Source organism: Pogona vitticeps, chromosome 1, assembly GCF_051106095.1.
Source record: "Pogona vitticeps strain Pit_001003342236 chromosome 1, PviZW2.1, whole genome shotgun sequence".
NCBI classification, from domain to species: Eukaryota; Metazoa; Chordata; class Lepidosauria; order Squamata; family Agamidae; genus Pogona; species Pogona vitticeps.
Genome location: NC_135783.1, coordinates 156,295,440 through 156,317,498, shown reverse-complemented (window position 1 = coordinate 156,317,498; position 22,059 = coordinate 156,295,440). Strand labels below are relative to the sequence as shown.

General features: G+C 39.4%; 1 protein-coding gene and 1 pseudogene across 2 annotated transcripts in view; one reads left to right on the top strand and one right to left on the bottom strand.

The window, feature by feature from the left end:
* The window catches only part of PPP3R1 (protein phosphatase 3 regulatory subunit B, alpha), a 61,651-nt gene extending 42,864 nt beyond the window's left edge, over positions 1–18,787 (bottom strand). Inside the window, exon 1 of one of the 2 annotated variants that reach the window (XM_020815878.3) lies at positions 18,450–18,787. In XM_020815878.3, coding sequence (XP_020671537.1) covers positions 18,450–18,452 — 3 coding nt within the window. In that variant the 5' untranslated portion in view covers positions 18,453–18,787. The remainder of the gene's footprint in view (positions 1–18,449) is intronic. The other variant, XM_020815876.3, reaches the window with a different exon arrangement.
* Positions 11,424–11,578, top strand: LOC140703550 (U1 spliceosomal RNA; annotated as a pseudogene).
* Positions 18,788–22,059: the final 3,272 nt, after the last annotated feature.

Sequence of the window (22,059 nt, the reverse complement as noted above, 5' to 3'; positions counted from 1 at the left end):
GAACTGACTTCTCACCTCAAAGCACACTTGGAAGTGATGAAAAGATGTCAGAAGCGGTAGGACTAGGGTGTCAAATTTCATACAAAGCTAGCAGAAAACATCTGTATGGGTATTCCTAGCTCAGTGGATACCTCATCATAGTCTAGAATACTTGACAAGCTAGCATACTAAAGAAGGGAGGAACAACTAATACAGCAGTGCTCTGGGAAAGCTAACTTCAAGTAGAGTCCACTGGAAATACTCGATAGTCTGGAAAACATCGAAAATAAACACAACTCAAATGAAGTATATTCTCTTTTGTAATTTGTGAAATTAACATTTCTAAAACAACACTTACACAATCACAATGTCAGAAATGGCACAGTACAAGAATTGATATGTAAAATAACCTACAGAATTAGAAAAAACTGATTCCTATGGATAATTTTAGATGATCGTTAATTATTCAAGATACATTTCTGCACCTAGTCAATGCTGCTATCTTCATGAAAGGACCATACACGCAGCTTTCACCACTTATGGATTACTGCTTCTGCTCTTCTGATGGCTTTCACTCCCGTTTGATAGTTTATTATAAAATGCGTATCTTCCTTTTTCATCTTCTTCCTACCTCTTAGATGGCAAAAAATGTAGCTACATCTGCTTATATAGCACAGGACGCAGCAATTTGCAGTGCTCTTTTTAATAAAAACTAGTCACAATGTTGCTTTTGTACCTCTTGAACTTTAAAATTTAATAAATACACTATTTCAAAAAGATTTTTTACTCAACTTTCAAAGTAAGAATTCATGTTACTATTCACATCTGTAATCTGGCCATTCACAGGAAATCTCGCGGATCAACTACTGAAATGCTCTCTACATGTGGCTTCCCTTAAGGCTCAGCGAGGGACTACAGTGGGTCCAGCACGCAGCAGCCAGACTGATTTGATCATATCACTCCAGTTCTGGCTTGCCTCCACTTGTTACCTGTTATGTCCTGGATCAGGTTCAAGGTTTTGATGCTTACATATAAAGCCCTCTATGGTTCAGGACCATGCTGCTTGTTGGAGAGTCTTTCCCCAAGGCCATCTGCACGCTCCATCAGATCAAGGTAGTCACTCCAAAGGAGGCCCATAAATCATTTACCAACTCTTTGGAACCAGCTTCTTGTGGAGCTGCGCCTGCCCTCCACTAACATTTAAAAGGCATCTCAAAATGTTCCTTTTAAGAAAGGCCTTCCATAATAACCCTGTCTGACTTTATGCCTCATGTCCTGTCTGTCACAGAGTTAATATGCCTCTTGGTGACATCTGTTAATTTCTCCTATTGCTTATTTTTAATTTTATTGTTCCATGTTGTTTATTTTATCATGCTGTAAACTGTTCAAAAAAAATTAAGTACACAAAATGAATGAATAGATAACTAAATAAGTAAATAAAACAGTAAATTAAGTTTAGATGTAGCATGAAGGTGTACAGCTAATCCTTATATTTCCCTAAAACTTCATTTTTTTTCTTATAGGGGAAATTTCTAAGCTCTTGGTATTTACTGATTGATCTGAAAGCTGCTTCACAGGGATGTTACTTTCTTTTATTTGTAGGGGTGCTTCATTTCACAAAGTGTCACTCATTTTTTCACTAATATAACAGGGGGGAAATTACTATGTTGCATATAGCTTTTACTTGTAACAGAAATGAAACATGACATTTTCGGAGACACTAGCCTCTTCTGAAGATATGAAGCCTATCAAATAAAACCAATCCAGAGAATTTTGTGCTTGGAACCTTCAAGGGTGAATCACTTCACTGATGTGAGTAAGAACAAAACTTGTAGTGTCAGAAGATGCAGAACTATGCCTTAAGAAAATATCCTAAAAATATCAGAATGAGTAGAAGAGTTACAAGTGCTCCTGGGAAACCTATTGTTTTAGGAAATGTACACTTGCGGTTACAGGCATGGTAATGGCATAGAAGCTACAACTTCCATTACAGCCTCCCACTCTATTACTATTCCACTGGCAGAAGGATAAGACATGAAAGTAGTAGAATCCATTAGTAAGAGCTGCATCCTAGTGGCAATGTCAGTACAGTGGTGCCCCGCATAGCGAGGTTAATTCGTTCCGGATTAACCCTTGCTATGTGAAAACATCGCTAAACGGAACGTAAAAGCCCATTGGAACGCATTAAACTGTTCAGCGAAGTTTCCTCCATAGCGGCAGCCATTTTTGCACCCTCGGTAAGCAAGGGGAGGGCGCGAAAATGCTGCGCGTGGCCATTTCAGGCTTCCAGCGGCCATTTTGGAACCGCCAAACAGCTGATCCGCGGGCTTCGCAATGCGAAGATCGGTAAGCGAAACACTTACCGATCTTCGCAATGCGAGTTTTGCCCACTGCGGCGGTTGGGATGCCTTCGCATTAGCGATCCCAAAAAGGGATCGCTATGCGAATTCATCGTTATATGGTGCACTCGTTAAGCGACACACCACTGTAGTTATTCTACTGAAGATTTGTCAGTTACAGCACAAGCCTGCCCTCTCCCCTCCTAACACCTTCCAGGTTAAGAAAAAGTTCTAGGGTGACTGGAGACTGTCAGGTTACAAACTATCAAGCCAGTAAGTTATCTCCAAATTACAAACAAAAGTTTTGTTATACAGTAAAGCTCATTTTCTCTAGTATTCCAGCTTTAGCAACTGAAACTCTCCATTAACTTTTAGAATAATTATACAGCATCCCAGGTTTGTTGCAGATCTGATTTCTATCAAAAGCAACTGCATAGACTGACCAAAACAAATTCTGAGTTGAGGTTTTTAAAAAAACAAGAAGCTTCTTGTTTTTTCAGTGAAAATTCCAAAATAATACAGTTTTCATCTGTATACTAATGCAGTTTCCTTGGATAGCGGAACTTCTGCTTTGGATAGTTAAATTTCTTAAATCCAACATCTGCACAGTAAATTCTTTACCTACCAACTGCTTAAGTCATCCTCTACAATTCTCACTCACACAGAGAGAGAAAAGACGTGTCAGGGATATGTATTTCCTTTCCATATCAGTTCTGAGGCTACTTTTTTCCCTCAACGTAATTCCACAGATGAACTGTTTCTTGCCTTCTTCTCAAGAAACCAAAATTCAAATGACCTCAGGTAATAGTTATCACTAGGGACATGCATGGTGAAAGCTTTCTTTAAATTTTGTTTCCTTTTAGGTTCTTTTGGCAGTGGGTGTTGCCTTTTTTGTTTTGGGGTCTTTCATGCATTAATCCTTCCATCTTTCATTAAACTTCAAATGGTGTTTCATTTTTTTAATGGCAGCACCAACAAAAAAAAGCCTTTAGAACCCATAAAAACTGTCCCATAAAAATAAAAGAAAAAAGAATCAAGGTAACAGATCTACTACAATACCCACAGTGCAAAGAGCAAAACACATGGCCAACAACCTGCAAGTAGTCAGTTTACACTTCTGGCCTCAAAGCCTGAGGCACTGCAGAACAGTTCATATAACACACACAAACACAAACACACACACTCCACCCCCATGTCATTAGTAGCCTAAGCAACTGATAGAAATCACACACAGCAAAGAAGTAAAACACAGAGCGAACTTTTAAGTCATGAGTCATGATTACCTCACATTCCCCCCTCCTGTAGCTCAGCAATTTTTGCTGCACTATGGCTTAAGGCAGGGTTGTTTACAGCACACTTTCTAAAAAAGGCTTTCTTGGAGGAAAATGGAAATAAGGAAAGGATGTTGGAAAAGTTCTTACAATGTCTACTTGCAACTTTCACATCCTGGCTCTGGAACTACTCACAGTCACTACTCTTCACTGGCCATTCCTTCTTTCCTCTTGATTTTTCTTCATCACCTCTGTCTCAATCTCACCCCACTCCTCTGGTATCTCTAGGATCCGTGAGCCCTTTAGGTTATTTATTTACACAAATGATGTTTTCAATTCTTCATACTATAAGAATTTTAGCCAAGAGAGGTGGAAGTGCAACAGAGTCAAGAAGAAATCTAAGCTTTAAATTATTTTCACTAGTTCCAACAACCAATCTTCAAAATTTCTGCACCCTGCCAAACAATGTAACTGATTGCTGACACTGCCCCTCAACTAACAAAAGATTTCCTTGGAGAAACTGACAGACAACTGGAAGGACAAGACAAACAAAAAAGAGGGAAACATGAAAGAATCCAAAGTTCTATATCCTCCTCTTCCATTAAAACAAAGCATTTGGGTTTAAGAACTGCCTTATCACAAATTAACAAAAGAAAATGAGAGTGAGAGCCTCTTTCAAGCCCCCCCCCCCCCCCATTGATCCCATCCCTAGTTGGGATCATTTCCTTTCAGTTTCCTCAAGGAGTGTGATAGGCAAAACTAGGGAAAGATTCAGTTCCATTTCTAAGGTATCATATTTCTATGAGTATAGTGTAGAATCCTGTGTTTCGGACCACCACCCCCCAAAAAAACCTAGCATATTGCTTATAAACCAATGTGTATCCTTCTATTACATTATATGCCTTTTCTTCTGCAACTAGAAACCATTTTATAAACATTATAGCAAGGATCTTGTACACACAGTACGCACACATAGCATGCTGCAAGAACGGCGCATACCCACCAAAAACATTCCCTTCCCTTTTCTTTTAATGATGAATATGAACTGGGTGAAAGCCTAAAAGAAGAGTGAAAGTTCACGTATGCCTTTGAGAGGACAGAGGCAGGCCCTACAATATCCCTGCTTGAGCACCAGCCCTTCTCATGGGAACCTTAAGCCTGGAAAGGAATTTTCCAGTTGAGGAATTGACAGAACTGTTAGAGAAGGCTGAAGTGAAGGAAGAGGAGAGGAAGGAGATACATAGGGAAGGCAGGTTGAAAGACAGTGTAGAGGCTGACTCTAAGAAACATGACCATGACCATTCGCCTTGGCTGGGAGTAGGTTTGATTGGAAAATTTGTGGACGAACAAATGGGAAAGATTCATGGTGTGGAGAGAAGAAGTGGAGAGAAGGCATGCTATGGTGCCTGTCAAACCTTCTTATTAACTGGGGTAAAAAGGAGGCAAGAGTGGGGAAGGAGAATTAGGGAAGAATGGGAAAAGATAGAGATAAATACTAAAGAGTGAGATGGCAGAAATCTTCTGAGGACCCCAAACATGGAAATTTACAGACCCGAGAACTGAGATACAGTGGTGCCTCGCTTAACGGGCGCCCCATTTAACGACGAAATTGCATACCGACGAACTTTTTGCAAACGCATTGCAATGTTTTAAATGGGGAAAAATCATTTTGCGATGATCGGGTACCCTGTTTCGCTTACCGATTAGCGCTAAGCGATAATTTTCTAACAGCTGATCGGTGGTTCCAAAATGGCTACTGGGTAAAAAAATGGCTGCCCACTGTGTTTTCGCATGGATTCCTCCTTTACCAGGCAGTGAAAATGGCGGCCGTATGGAGGATTTTCACTTAAAGGTGAGTTTTAAGCCCATAGGAACGCATTGAAGGGGTTTCAATGCATTCCTATGGGCTTTTAAAAATCGCATACAGTGGGGTCTTGACTTGAGAACTTAATCCGTATTGGAAGGCGGTTCTCAAGTCAAAAAGTCTGTAGGTCAAGTCTCCATTGACCTACAGTGCATTGAAAACCGATTAATTCTGTAACAGGCCGTTTTTGTTCCATTTTGGTTTTTTTCTGGTCTGTAAGTCAATTGTCAGGCTGCAAGTCAAACCTAAATTTTGCTGTCAGAGAAGTCTGTAACTCAAAAAGTCTGTAAGTCAAGCCGTCTGTAAGTCAAGGGTCCACTGTAGCAACAAAATCGCTTTGCAGTGATTTTTGCTGCACCGATTAACGTCGCTATGCGAGGCATCACTTGTACCTGGGACAGAGACACATGGAGGGGTATGGATGTCCATGATGTCAAATCCATCAGACCTGCCATTGATGGACATTACTCTTGAGAAAGAGACTGGACAATTGGCGTTTTGTGAGACTAACCCATTTATCGAACAAGAAAACAACCCTTCCCTCATGCTGTTGTATGAAGAAGAGAGACCGTTTATGCCATTGGAAGTTTAGTTTCTTGGATTTATCTGGAAATAAATGTTGACTGTTTAGATCTTAAGAATGTGTCTTTAGTGCTTGACCCAAAGAATGAGTGTCAGGGATCTGCCTGAGGCAGGTTGTGGACCCTCACAGCCTTTTTTACTCAACATTTTGAAACACTGGATAGGGCATCTATTCATGGAAGCAGTACTACAGTAGTTTAGCTATTTCTGGGTAAAGTGAGTAAATATGACATTTTACGGCTGGATTATCCAATCCATAATGATGGGCTGAACTCAGCCCACACAATGAATATGCAATAATTAACCCACAGACCCGTTCGAAAGGAAATGATGGAAAGATGACACATGGCAAGCTAGATGCTACTTATGTATCAAGATACAAGTTTACCTGTCAATATATATGTAAACACACGCACCGACCTACATATATTTTTAAAACTTGCTTTTAATAATCACCAATAGAGATAAGGTTTTATTGCTTCTTTTGTTGCATACTCACTTGATCATGGTATTATATAGCTTGCTTTACACTGCTGACATTTTGAACTGTTTTTGTACACTGCCAAATACCACTAATAATAATACTGTAATTATGTGCCATCAAGTCAATTCTGACTTCCAGTAAACCTGGAAGTTCATCTAGATATAAAATATTTAGAAGTATTTACCAGCCCCTCTTTCTTTTAGCACTCTACAACTTTACATCTTACTCAGGAGAGGTAACATGGCCAATAAACTATCAGCCATACATTTTGTGTGACCTCAGCTGGCCCCACCCCTGGGAGGGATTCATACATTCAGCCCATCTGCAACTTTAAATCCATAAGAATCAACAAAGTTTGACATGCAGTAAGTACCCTACGTACAGTAACTCAGTACGGCACAGAATACTGATTACATATACGGTGGTGCCTCGCTTAACGTTTGCTTCGTTTAACGTTTTTTTCGCTTAACGTTTATTTTTTCAGAGGCAGATTGTGCTTCGTATAACGTTTTTCCCTATGGGCAATTTTCGCATAGCGTTTTTGGGACCATGCTTCGCTTAACGTTTTTAGTTTTAGGTCCCCTGCTTCGCTTAACTTTTTTTTGTTTTCAATTTAAAAAGTGTCTTAGAAGGGTCCAAAATGGTTCTAAATGCTTGGATTCGTTAGAGGACCCCTTAAGTCATGTGCAAACCTGATTTGGCTTTGATCTGACATTTCGTTAATTTTTTGTGAATTTTTGTTTTTTGGCCCATAGGAACCAATGGACCTGTCAAAATCTGACAGCTCCATGCTTTCCTATGGGGGAGAAAACAATTTACAAAAAATTAACGAAAGTTCAGATCAAAGCCAAATCAGGTTTGCACACGACTTAGGGGGTCCTCTAACGAATCCAAACATTTAGAACAGTTGCTGAGCCTTCGTTAATTTTTTGTGAATTTTTTCTTCCCCCATAGGAACCAATGGAGCTGTCAGATTTTGACAGCTGTCAAAAGTTGGGGAAAAAAATTCACCATAAATTAACGAAAAGTCAGATCAAAGCCAAATTAACTTCTGCATCCGTTTTAGAGGGTGCAGAAGCTAATCCAAGCATTTAAAACCATTTTTGACCCTTTTATGACACACTTAAATTTGCAAAAATTGACTTCGCAAAGCCATTGAAATACATTGAGTCAGCTTCAATACATTCCAATGGAGGAAACATTGTATCGTTTAACGATGTTTCCTATGGGTTTTTTCACTTAAGGACGGCAATCCGTGCCTATTGGAACGGATTAACCGGTTTCCAATGCATTCCTATGGGAAATGGTGTTTCACATAACAATGTTTCACATAACGTTTTTTTTGGAACCAATTAAAAACGTTATGCGAGGCACCACTGTATATGGGAAATGAGGAATCAGTAGCAAAAGATCAGTCAGCATCTGGGAGGAGGATAAACACATTTTCCATTCACCTGAGATTACAGAACATGTTCACAGGCATTATGAAGCTACTCTTCTAAATATTCCACAAGACAAGAATTAGGAAATATATCACCATGATAGTCCACAGAACTTCTCCCAATACCTATGCTTATTGTTACTCTGTATCTCTAGTAATCACAGTAGATAAAAATTAATGTTTTGAAAAATCAATTTGATTTAAATCATTTTTTAAAAAATCATTTTATTTAAATAATCAAAAAAATCAATTATAACATTAAAATCATTCCAATTTAAATAAAATCTGCCCTGTTAGTAATTAGTAATTACCTTGTGTAACATAACTGAGGTCAATCCTACTTCATAAGCTACAGCCTAATTTAAGAGTCTGGCAATTTTAAGGTAACAAAAAGCCATATCACAAATCTTTCACTAGATGTTTAATTAAATAAAAGGAAATAATTGTCCATTTTCCCAACTGCAGATGTTGCCCCATTATACTTTAAAGAGTTATCTGTGAAGCTGATAAGCATGTTCAACAGAAAACTAACATTTCCAGTATTAGACACAGGCATACAAGTGGTAATCTGCTACATTTGACAAACTGTTTACTACATTTAATAGGAAAATATCCTTAGCTTGCAGAATGACAAGTATATACAAAGAGATCCCATTGCCTCAATTATCCAATCCAAACAAAATCACTTAGGTTTCTGGTTCAAAAAGTAGCACAAAATCCAACAATTTATAATTTATTGCCATTATCCTCAAACTAAAAAACACTTCCATAAAGTTAACACAATTATTTAAACAAATGATCACAAAACATCCCAAGTGTATTTCATCTCTCAATAATCTGTGTTCAAACTAAGGGTTTTCACTGTCTTCAGACTAACCTATAAAGACAAACTGAATGACAGTAGAGCAAATATAAGGCAGAGGGGGAAAAAGATGCTGTTCACTCCTTGGGCAGAGCAAAACCATTTGGCATTTGTGGGGTTTAAAAGCTGTCCAGCAATTTAAATTCATGAAAGAGGAAACTGGAATCAAAATAGTAGACTCAGCTGCTGGCACTAAACGAGAAATCCTATCCTCAGTCTTCTAAGATAAAAAGGAAAGGCTTGTGTTGCTGATTAGAAAGTTTTATTTTTGCATTCTCTAGTTTTCTTTCTAACTGCTCTCTCGTTTATAAAGCTTAACTGAAATCAGGTGGATTTAAATCAAATTTAAAATCCAAGTTTTAAATTTTAAATCATGAATCAAATCCATCCTGAGTGAAATACTAACAGACTGTGTGTGTATCTGAGTAACTGTGGAAACATACAGTAATTGTTGTATGGGCACTAATTGACTAGATCACACAATCATGGCCCTATATAGAGACCCTGTCATCACCATCTGTCTATGCTAGTCTGAACTATTTAAATATTTAAACTTATTTTTAAATAAGAGTTTTAAGAACACATTTACTGCAATATTTCCTATTTCCTGAAAATTATTTGGCCAGCATTTGGTATCACTCAATAGAATATTTCACAGACATAGAAGATACCATGTATAGGGATTAAAATCATTATTACAATGGGTTCCATGTACCTATTCTACTTGGAACTAAGATTTGATTTGGTGCTCTGCTTGCACCAATGTGTCTTTAAAAATCAGTGCATACATTAAAACAAGTGTGTGCTTGTTTGATAAGACTGATGCTACAGTCTTATCAAAGAAAGGTACAAAAACAAACAATTCTGAAAAATACAAAATATGCAGGAGTTCAACTGAGGTTCACCATCATAATGTACCCATACATAAGCATTTTAACTTTAAAAAAATAAAATATCAACTGCACTCCTTGTGGCTCTCAAAGTGTGTGAAGATGCTCACCTACCAAGCTTGATGTTTATCAATAAGCACTAGCATAAGTGGTAGACAAATCACAACAGAGCTTGAAGGAGAAGTATACAAATTTGCACTATGACTAAATACCATTTCCTCTCAGTTTATGTCATTTTCATTTACCGTATTTTTTGCTCCATAAGACGCTCTGGATCTTAAGACGCACATAATTTTTAGAGGGGTTAAACAGGGAAAATATATTCTGAACCAAATAGTGTAATAAAATATTTAAAAAGACTATAACAGAATAACATTTGAACCATGTAATGTGAACAGCAGTCAACAGTGGCATTAACAACCATTACCACTGTCATTAACAAATGGAGAGACTTAAAGCTTTGTGTACTCATGTACCATAAATTTAATTCAAGTACATATAGACCATTATCAGCCAGTGATAAGACCTATACCACGCTACCTATATTTTACATTTCCTTTCATCCACCTCCTCCCCATGCTTATAGAAATGACAGATGAGATTGTTGTGCAGCTCTGCCCATCTACAGCTCAATCCTATATTAAATTAGAAATGGTTTGTCTGATTGGGCACTGCATTGAGAGGTCCCTTTTAGTTGTGTGGAGGATAAATAGTGGAATTTAAACTATTTAACAGCTGGTTTTCCTTATTTACTTTAGGTTATGCAAAAGAACAGCAACACAAAGCTTAACCTGATCCCATTCACCAGCAGTAGCACATGCTCAGCATAAGACCAAATCTCCATTTTCTGACATAATTGAACGTTTATAGCATGCAAGGCACAACACACAAAGCCAGGAACAATGTTCTTGACCAGCCAAAAAAACTGAATACAAACTATAGTAACTGAAATCAGGAAGCAGGTACTGTAATCCAGTTAGAAGTCACGAGGCACAGTTAGTTTCCTTGCTGCAACACCCTTTGGAAATACATTCTCTATTAGATGCCCAGAACTAGTTGAAACCTTTGCCAGTTGAATCCAAATTTCCCATAGAAATACACTGAAAAAGGTCAGAAACTTTAAAAAACCTAAAAGAAATTCACTTACCAAGTACTGTAGACTGAGCCTGGCTCTTCACAGTGCCTTGGTAGACCCCAGAACAGCCAAAAAAGAGCCCCAAACAGCTAAATGCCAGCAGGCAGCAGCCATTTTGTGCTCTTCTCCCTTCCTGCCCTTTCCCCACCTAACAGCTGATCAGCCGCTTCCCAGGCAAGCAGGTTTCAACTCAAACGGAGCACCTTTTAATCCAAACAGGGTTTAACTCAAAACAAGAAGCTTTTAAAGAAAAACAAGCAGCTCTCTAACTGCTTAGACTAGCAAGGAAGCAGACAAGCAGCCTCTTCACTAACTGAAAGTTTCAATTTCCCCTGCTTTCCCCGCCTTCCCCACATATTAGGTATGCTAATATATGTGCACTGGAGGATTGTGGGAGGAACATCTAGCCCCTGATGGGGGTCCTGTGGGGCACCCCAAAACACTGAGGAGCTCTCCTGGCCTCTTTCAGCACTGGGGCTGTGCAACCCTGTTCTGATCAGGAGGTGCAGCCAGGCGGTCACCATGCCTTTTGAGGGCAGGGCACACAAAGGGCCAGGAGGCTTAGGGGCCATTCAAACTCAGATCTGGCAGGGAAGATACCATTCTTGTAAGAGTGGTTTTCCCAGGGTAAGGCTCATCTATTGCACTTCAGATGAGTTGACCCCTGTGATTTCCCCAAATGTGGGAAAATCAACTGCCTAAATGGGGGACTGTGTTTCTGATTTCCCCTGGTTTTTTAGAATCACTCCTTCCCCTTTGGTCCTTGGCTGTTTGCATTGCTTGTTGCCACAGGCCTGTTTGCTTTGCTGGTTTTCCAGTTGAGCTGCAGGGAGCAGATCGTGGAAAGCCAGCAGTGCAGAATGCTGAGGTCTGAACAGCAAGTAGTCTCTGCTGCCGGTTCAGAGGCCTCCTGGCATGGCAGTGGGAGGCTTTTGGGTGGTGGTGGCTGAACCCTGGGTTATTGCATTCACTTCCTAAGACACATGTACTTTCCCTCCCACCTTTTTGGACAGAAAACGTGCGTCTTATGGAGCGAAAAATACGGTAACAAGATTCTATAGATTTCTTGTACCCACAGGCATGGACATTTTTGAGCAAAACAATAAAAGGTATTTTGTTTGAAAACATCCATACATGTCCTTTATCTTTTAAGTTCACTAAGATGTTATATGTCCAATACACATATTGGCACAATTCTAACTGCAAGTGTGTTAGATCTGAATCAATAGGATTTATGTAAGTGTAGGCTTACTATTTATCACTTTTACTCTTTAAATCTATTCTAGCTGGGACTAGCAACTGAATTTAGGCCATTAACATCACAAGCAACAGTTCTGTTCTTTTAAACAGTCACTGTTCCATGTTTATAGCTTCACAATGCTTTCTGTAGATAAGTTATTTAGAATTCTCTAATTACAATCTTGCAAAATAAATCTTTACAGAGGAAATCTGTATTTCATCAAGCACTATGTACATTTTTAAACCCTCATAATATAATGGCAAAGGGAAGATAGAATGCAACTGTAATAAAGAATTGAGAGCCACAAGGAGAGAATACACAAAACTAATGGACTAATTCTTTTTTCTCTAAACTTTTTAGATAACATTGTTTTGCATACCTCACAAAATACTTCGGTTAATATAATTTATGAATAAAGCAAGTACTTATTACAAAACTAATCAGAAATTCTTTCTCTCTCATTGAACTAGCTTCAGACCAATGAATCCTTGTTACTAATCAGATTAACTAATGTGACTGGAATATGTTTCTCAAACATTGAAGCTTTCCCCCATAAAGGCCACATTTTAAGATAATTACATAGTTTCTTAAATGAAAGTTAATCCATAAATTTGTATGCATTGCATCAAGGATTCAAATTCACACATAGTTGCCTAATATACAATTCATATATTAACACCCTCATTTTTTATATATAATTCAGATTATAAAACCTCAGAACGACTCTCATACTGCAGTAACTTTACCTTAGTTCATTCTATATACTTGCGAGCACTGCAATCCTGCCAAAATATAACTTCATTTAAAGTCAGCACTATTTTAAATCACAGGGGAAAATATCATTGTGTATAGTCCATTATTTGTTTGGTGTAACATAATTATGTAAATAATGGCCTTTTGTGGACTCTGATTTGATTTTTAGATAACTTTTTAGATAATTAATGTAAGTGTCCAGGTATCTGATTCTGGTATTTATAAAATATTTGTAAACTGTACATTGTACATTCAATAGTATTTATGTTTAGGTCTGTTTAAATGGCAAATATACAGTGCCCAATTGTAAGGCATATATGAGAGAAGAAGGAAAGAACAGACTTTAAGTTGGTGGAAGTAACTGAATCCTGCTGTGAAAAATCCTACTGTGTCCCATCTTTAAATTGACTATATGTAAAGGGGTGAAGCAAAGAAATGACTGAACAAAACTTTTAAATTTTGGGATGGGATTGCTGGTACAATCGTATGCCTGGATGAAGTTTCAAGAGCACAAGCTCTAAGTAATTCTATTTAAATTAAAGATTTCCTAAGCAGGAAAACAGAGGAAACAGGAAAGTAAAGGTTTATCCACCATCTTTACTCTATAACCCACGTGTCACCTAAGGTTTTCCATTTGTATCTTTATCCAGTTATATCTTATTGTTTTTTTGGTTTGTGGACTGACTTCATTTTTTTTTGGTTTTTAGGAGGAGTGGGGGTAGGGTTTTTTGTTAACTGTAATGACTGCCCAAAGGACGTGGTGGCGCTGCGGGCTAAACCGCAGAAGCCTGTGCTGCAGGGTCAGAAGACCAGCAGTCGTATGATCGAATCCATGCGATGGAGTGAGCACCTGTCGCTTGTCCTAGCTTCCGCCAACCTAGCAGTTTGAAAGCATGCAAATGCAAGTAGATCAATAGGGACCACCTCGGTGGGAAGGTAACAGTGTTCCGTGTCTAAGTCGCACTGGCCATGTGACCACGGAAGATTGTCTTCGGACAAACGCTGGCTTGGAAACGGGGATGAGCACCGCCCCCTAGAGTCGAACACGACTGGACAAAAATTGCCAAGGGGAACCTTTACCTTTACCTAATGACTGCCCAGAGTAGTAGTTTCCACTAAGTAGGGTCAATATATAAATACTATAAATAAACAAATATTAATACTTAAATCTCAAACCCAATATTCCAGCCAGTCAGCAAGATAATAATCATAGCTAGAAGCATGGTATCATGGAATCAAAGAAACTCAAAGGATATCTAGTCAAACCATCTGCTAATACTGTACAGGAAAATCCATAGTTAAAGCAATTCTGGCAGATAGCCATCCTTCTGTTTAAAAATCTCCAGCAAAGAAGAGTCTGGAGTACTTCAAGGTAACATATTCTACTATCAAACAATAAAAGAAAAATGCATGACCATGAAAAAAGAGTACTCTGAGTTATATGGTATGCTAACATAAACAACTTTAAGAAGGCAGGCTGTGCAATGAACATGCATATATTCTTCATACAAACAACACCCAAATGGAGGTGGTACAAAACATGAAATGAACAAATACAGAAAACCACTAAATTAATAAGATACATATTATATTTGCCAAAACAACATCAATTTATTTTGAATTTTTTATATTTAATGCAGCTGTTCTCAAAAACCAGGGCATGCCCATAAAATGAACCCCTTTAAAGCTTACTTTAGACTTCTATTCATTCATATATACTGGTGAGTAAGAGAATTCCAACACTACCATAGCACCATCAGATTGCACTAGGCTATTCAGTGTTTGCTTGTGTAACAACTGTGCCCACTACACAGAAAGCAATTTCAGGAACTAAAGGAAGATTATCAAAAGCCAAACACCTCTACTTCTTTAAAACACAAAATAATTTCAGATAGCATAGACAATCCTTGAATTAAGGCCTACTTATCTAAACATTCTAATAGATGAACCCTAATTTAGAAGCATATCTTTTCAGGAAGACTAGTAGACACCAACAGATCCAACTATAGTTTATGCCTGGGTTTCTTAATAAGAGCCACTAGTGTTTGAACAGAATTAGGACCATGGAAAATTAAATCCACAGAAAACTTTATTTTCAATTGCTCATAAGAACTATGTTCCAACACAAATATTTCTGATCACAGAACTATGTTTCTACTCACAAGATAGCAATACATTATCCTTAGTTCCCCAGCTACAAAATAGAGATCTAAACACTTTTTGAAGCCCCACTTACAAGACTGTTGTTTAATCAAATAACCCTATCTTACTCAGAAATGAATTTAATTGATCGCAGTGGAGTTAATGCCAAATATGATGACCCAGCTTCCCATTTTAAATAATAACGGAGTAAACAATGCTGACAATTATTACTGTTTTGAGCCTACTCAGTCCCTGCCTGTCATTTTATGTCCTGTTTCATGATAAATATCAAATAGGTAGACATCAGCCTTTATTCTTGACTATGTTCTCTGATACAAGTTTCTAACATACAATACACACAATTATCACATTAGCATTAATATTTAATCCCACCATGCAATGTTGTTTTGTAAACTAAATTTGCCATTTCAAAAATTAAAAAGAAGATGTGCTTTGAGTGCCTAGACATAGATTTTCAAATAACAGTAATACAAAATAAGGTAATACAAAGTTTCTTAGTTCAAAAAAAGAAAGTTCTACTACAAAAGGAAAAAGCAACAGATAAATTAGGCAAACAAAAATGATTCTGGGAAGGGCGTTGATTCTTGGTAGTTGCTGCAAGCATGAGACACCCCTAGTGTTGACAGGAAATACTGCAGCATTCTTATTAGCAGATTAAATTTTGTAACAAATGGATAATTTTCCTGGCCATGATTTTTTACTGTGCTAACTCCCTTAACACACTTTACTTCTTTCTCTTTTTAAGTATTACAATATATTTTGCACATTCTAAACCTTGTAGTTAACAAGACTAAAACAAAAACTAACAGGCATATCTTCTGCTAATAACTATGAACACTTTGTTTTAAATACAAACGTGTAATGCATCAGCAAAGAAGCATTTAAGACTGCAGAACCAGCACGTAACAAGTGCATGTGTGCACACACATATGCAGACTTGGCACAGGGTATAGGTGGAACACTGAACAGCAAATATCTCTCACTTAAGGCACTGCTTTTGGAAGAAGTGTGTGCAGCTAAGTACATTCCTGTGATGAGAAAAAGATGGGTCATGTATGAAAGAAGGAAAGCATGGCTGATCATTGGCACCCACTAAAAATTTATGCTTAGGCAATAAGACACATGTTTGCATGTTTCAGATTTGCTGACAATAGAGTGACATGAAGTATTTGTGTTGTTGATTATGGATGTTACAATGTTGGAAGAATTCTGATACGATTGTGGGGAAACAGTAGCCAAAATTAATAAAGAGCAAAGAATAAAGATTAATATGATATTTCTGTTATATTGAAATGACAATGTCAATGAGATTATAACTGTTAATCCATTGCAACATAATCAAAGAATCTTTTGGCACGTGGGTATTTTTTTGGCTTAAGTTTCACAAACTACAGCTTACTTCATCAAATGCAAATAAGCTATGGTCTATAAAAACTTATGCCACATTAAATGTACAGTATTAGACTTAAAGGACCACAAGACTCTTATTTTTGAATATACAGTAATTTTGTTTTGTTTTTTACCGGGTTCAAGGTTTAGATTAGAATAGGATGGCTTTGTCGATATTAGCTCATGGAACAAGGATCAAACAACAGGAAAAAGTAGCAGGTATGTAAGCAGGGAAGGACATGGGGAAATCTAACAGGAAATACCAAGAAAAAGAAAAGAAGCAGACACTTTGGGTAGAAATGATTATTGATATAGCAGTATTAAAACACACATCCAATATGGACGTTTTACCATATGGAGTTCAACAGAAAATTGGTGGATACTGGATCACCTTGAAGTGTATATAGGTAGAATAGTTAAGGCAACAACCAAGAAAGACAGGATCCCATTGAAGATTCTATATACATTTAACTGGGAGTAAGTTCCACCAAATGCAATGCAACCAAATAAATATGCTAGGGTTAGGTTGCCAGGAATATAAAAAGAATTCATCAACACAGACTTATGACTGCATATGGCAATTCCACATGTGTTTATTTTGAAATAACCCTCAGAGCATTTAACAGCAGTAAAAAAGCACAGATGTATGGGCAGAAATGCAGCTTGCTACCTGTCCAACAAAAAATCCAAAGAGGATTTTGAGATACGGAAACCAACAATTATAAGAGCACAGAGTTCTGACTCCTGTCCTCTGAAGATGCCGGCCACACAGACTGGCAAAATGTTAGGAAGAACAACCCTTCTGAACACAGCCAAAGAGCCCAAAAAACCACAAGTACCATCAGATCCCAGTCATGAAAGCCTTTGAGAACACATTCAACAATTGTAACTTTTTGTTATCTATAGCTTTATGTAGTCAAGGCAGGTTTAAGTTATAACAAGTTTGTTACCGGTAAGTCTTTAAAATATTGTTGTTATTGCTACAACAACAAAGCTAATCTTTTGGAAAATGTCTGATGAAGTGGATTCTGGTCCGTGAAAACTTATGCCATAATAACTGTGCAACAAGGCCTATTTTTGCTGCAACAGACTATCAAGGCTACCCCTCTAGTATTACTTATTCATTGAACAACCTCTCTCCTATCACTTGGAGTGGTTACAAAACAGTCTCCCTCCCCAATATCCTACCAGAAAATTTATTTAAAGGCTAAATACAGAGGTCTATTATCTGTTATGACAATTCACAATAAGCTGTCATGGACCACCAGTTATTCCTCATCAGTTAAGTCTCAGCCCACAAAGGCATGATCTCGCTGTGCAGCGTACAGCATTATATATTAACATGTGAGAAGGGGGGGCGGAGAAGAGAAAAGAAAGCTCATAGTAGGAGACAAGGAACTGTACAAGGTAGAAAAGGTTGGGGGTGCTGTAGGAAGCAATATGAATACGCTAGAGAAGCTGCGTGGGATGAGGAGAATTTGCAGGATTTTTTTTTCACATAGAGCTGAGGAGGAGTACAGAAAAGAAATTAGGGTGCGGGCAAAAATGTAGGTGGCACTAGAAGAACTCACACGCATGGAGGGGAATACTGAAAAGACGATTATATACCAGGGGTGGGGCACTGCGGGGAAGAGGTCACCGGGGGGTGAAGGCAAGGACCGGAAAAGCGGGGAAGCCGCCGTTCGTCCAAGGAGGAGACGCGGCATGCGGTCCCTCTGCGGGGCGGAGAGGGGTGTTGTGGGGAAAACGCGAGTGCGGTCGGCTCTCAGAAGAGACCGAAGAGGAGGATGTGAAAAGGACGTCACTAAGCCTGTGGGGAACTATGGGAAGGGCGGGGGGAGCGGAGGGGAGAAAAGCCTTATGCGGAGGGTCTCGGCGCTCTACGAAGGCCTGGCACGAAGCGAGGGAGCGGACACGTCGTTTCCTTCTCTCCCGGGCTCCTCCGGGGAAGTGAACCTGGGGTTCGCTTGCCTTCCTCTCCCTTCAACGGGGTCTGGAACCTTCCGCCAAGGCCTGCAGGTTGTGAAGGAGGAGAAGGAAACACGGCAGTCCCTTACCATGGTGGCGGGTGGGTGTCGAGAGCCTGCTCGCAGCCGAATCTACCGCCGAGTACCGGCCGCTGCTGCTGCTGCTGTTGCCGCCGCCTCCACCGTCTCCTCCTCCCCCCCTTCTCCTGCCGCCGCCGCCGCCGCCGCAGCGCTGCCGCCTGCCTGCCTGCTTACTCGGTCCCTCGTCGTCCTTCCTGGCTCCCTCGTCAGCTTCCTCGTAGCTTGTGGGTTGTTGTTTTTTTGCCCCCTTCCTCTCCTCAGCCTAGCGGCGCCCGGGGCTCCCGCTCGCCTGTTATTTACTACGGGGGCTCGGAACGGTTGGAGGCGGTTGCTGACGGTTTCACTGCAGTGGCTCGCGCTGACCCGCAACCTCGCGAAAGGGGAGGGGGCGGGGAGGAGGAGAAAAGACGCGGAGGGAGCCCAACCGACGGCTCGACAGCAAAAGGGAGGGGCTTATCACATCCGGGCAACTCCGTCGGCCGCCGCTCTGATCGTATTTGCATACGCCGAGGGAGATCGTGCGTCTGACGTCACCCCCGGCCTGGCGGAGGGGGAAGGAAAAGGGCGGGGAGGGGGGAGAGAAAAGGTGGCGTTCCTTTAAAATGGAGGAGGTTGTCGTTTGTTGTTGAGCTTATCTAAAAAGGGAATTGTGCATGGAGCAAAAAAGGAGAAGGAAGGGATCGAATAAATATTGCGTGCTAATCCGCTGTGTTGATTTTTTTTTTCAAATGCTTTTCTTATTTCCTTTGAGAGTGCTTTAAGCGCAGGAAATATGAAAACCTTAATATCTCGGAAGTACGAGACTGTAGCCTTTCATTGAAAACTACAACAAAAATCTCTGAGCATTAGCTATTTTTTGATACAATAATGTCCCTTTTGACAAAGGTTAAGCCTTTATTTTGAACAGAAGAGTCCTTAAACCACCACTCAGGTAAATGAGCTATCCCTAGAGTAAGCATGCAGGTGTAAACATCTGGGCATTTGGTGCTGTGCAATTAAATACTCCTGAAGAGTAAGGATGCTTCTCGCAGCAGCCTGACGGAAAACAAGCCCTGTAAATCAAACTATTTGGCAGTTAGTACCTGGTGGCTGTTTAGGAATATGGCAAGATGGTATTTTAGGAGTGCAAGCCATACACATGTGGTTTTTGTACAAGCAGGGCTCGCGGGAGATGTATTTACTGCAGTTTGTGCCTCTGCAAGTAACGTGCGAGAGAAAGTAACCCAAAAAATAAGTACTGTACAGTTTGTCATGCTAGGTAAACTAATCGATAGGGAAAGATTCACTACTGAATTTCTGGGTGTTGCAAAAGTAGTGAAGAGCCAACTGGAAAAGCTAAAAAACTGGCTGAAATTTTATCATCACAATTAGAGTAGGCCCATTGAATCAGTGGGGATTTGGTAAGTCAACTCCTCTGTAAAGTCCATTGATTCAATGGACCTACTCCAGTATAAACTCCTGCTCTTATTTCAGCCAATGTATACACAAAAATACTATTCAAAACCTCTGTTAATTTTTTTCTGTCCAGCAGGTTGCCAGATTTATTTAGAATAAACTGCAGTACTAAAAAACAGATCAAACAGTTGTAAGGCCTTTTTTTAAAAAGCTAGTTTTAGAAGAGGTAGCTGCATTAATCTGTGCTAGCATGTCGGACAAAAACAAAACACGAATGAAAAAGAATGCAAAAACATAGTGGCACCTTCAAGACTAACTGCTCTATTTTAACTGCTCACATTAAAATAGAGCATAAATGTAAGGTACCACAACATTATTATTTTCATTTCATTTTTGCCTGACATTAAAAAAGCTAATCACCATATATAAATACAATATAGTACCAATATGGATCCTCCATAGAAAAACATCAGTGTACCTTCTACCATTTAACAACATTTAAGTCTTGTTTTTTCACATTTTCAGACAGCATTCCTTTTTACTTTATAGTTTGGAATAATGCCCTCCCCCCTTTTTGATCTCCCTACCACCACCAGGAGTAATTGCTAAGGGCAGATGATAAGGACCACTGGAAAAAAAGAGTGGCAGATATAACTCTTTCCCAGTGTACAATCGTCGTGTCAGAAAGCAATTGGTAAAGCTGGTTTCAGTTGCCCCTTCCCAACCCTTAACCAGTGCTCAATTTCCTTATGATTCGTGAACTATAGATACTAGGGCCTCCAGTTATAAGGAGCCTCTAAATACAAAGATACACAGTATGTTTGTGTGTATAGGGAGATTTTAAGCTTCTGGACAGCAACTGTTCTTATGTAAACTCCACTGTCAATGTTTTCAGCTGAAAATGAAAAGTGAATGCTAGGAATAGGAGAAAGGAAAGCTACCATCACCCTATCTTTAGAGAAATTCATCTCTGAGAAGTGTGTGATAATTTTCCCTGATACAAGCCTTTTAGTGAATGCAGGTTTAGCAAGATTTTAAGTGCTTAACCTCGTGGCGCAGTGGTTAAACCGCTGTACTGCAGCTAAAACTGTGCTCACGACCTGGGGTTCAAATCAAGGTTGACTCAGCCTTCTATCCTTCCGAGGTTGGTAAAATGAGTACCCAGCTCACTGGGGGGGCAATGTGTAGCCTACATAATTAAATTGTAAACCGCCCAGAGAGTGCTTAAAGCGCTATGGGGCGGTATATAAGCAGCACGCTTTGCTTTGCTTTAACCAGTGAAAAAAATGAGCTTCATTTTTATGCAAATTATTATCTGCACCAAACTCTAAGGAAATTTGCAATCCTGCACTGAGCAAGCGTATTATAAAACCCAAACTCATTTTTGTGACAATTAACTTTAAAAATAACATTTGGTTACAATCATACAATCAGAGTAGTGCAGCACCACTCTGAGCTATATTCCAGAGAGAATATAGTAACCTAAGAAGCATTAAATAACATTGAGTGCCTGCCTGTCTTGGAAGAGTTGGACAGCGAACCAACTTTAGCAGATTTAAAAGCGGCCTTGGATTCCCTCGCTTCCGGCAAGGCACTTGAAAAGGATAACATCCCTGTTGAAGTGTTGAAGTGCTGTAAAGAGATCATCACCACCGAACTGTATGAAGTCTTTCATCTTTGCTGGAGGGAAGGTGAAATACCACAGGACATGAAGGACGCAAACATCTTCATATTGTATAAGAACAAAGGAGATAGGGGCAACTGCAATAACTACGGTGGCATCTCTCTTCCCAGCGTTGTACAGAAGCTGCTTGCCCGTGTTGTACTGAAGAGACTCCAGGTGCTTGCAGACAGAGTCTATCCAGAATCACAGTGTGGATTTTGAGCTAATAGATCCACCACTGATATGGTATTCTCCCTCAGACAGTTGCAGGAGAAATGTAGGGAACAAAAACAGCCACTCTTTGTGGCCTTCATAGATCTCACAAAGGCCTTTGATTTGGTTAGCAGGGATGGCCTTTTTAAATACTTCCCAAGATTGGATGTCCACCTCAACTCTTTAACATCATCAGGTCCTTTCATGAGGGAATCAAGGGCACCGTAGTTTTTGATAGCTCAGCATCAGATCCCTTTGACATCCGAAGCGGAGTGAAACACAGCTGTGTCCTCACGCCAACCCTGTTTGGGATCTTTTTTGCTGTCATGTTGAAGCATGCCTTTGGAA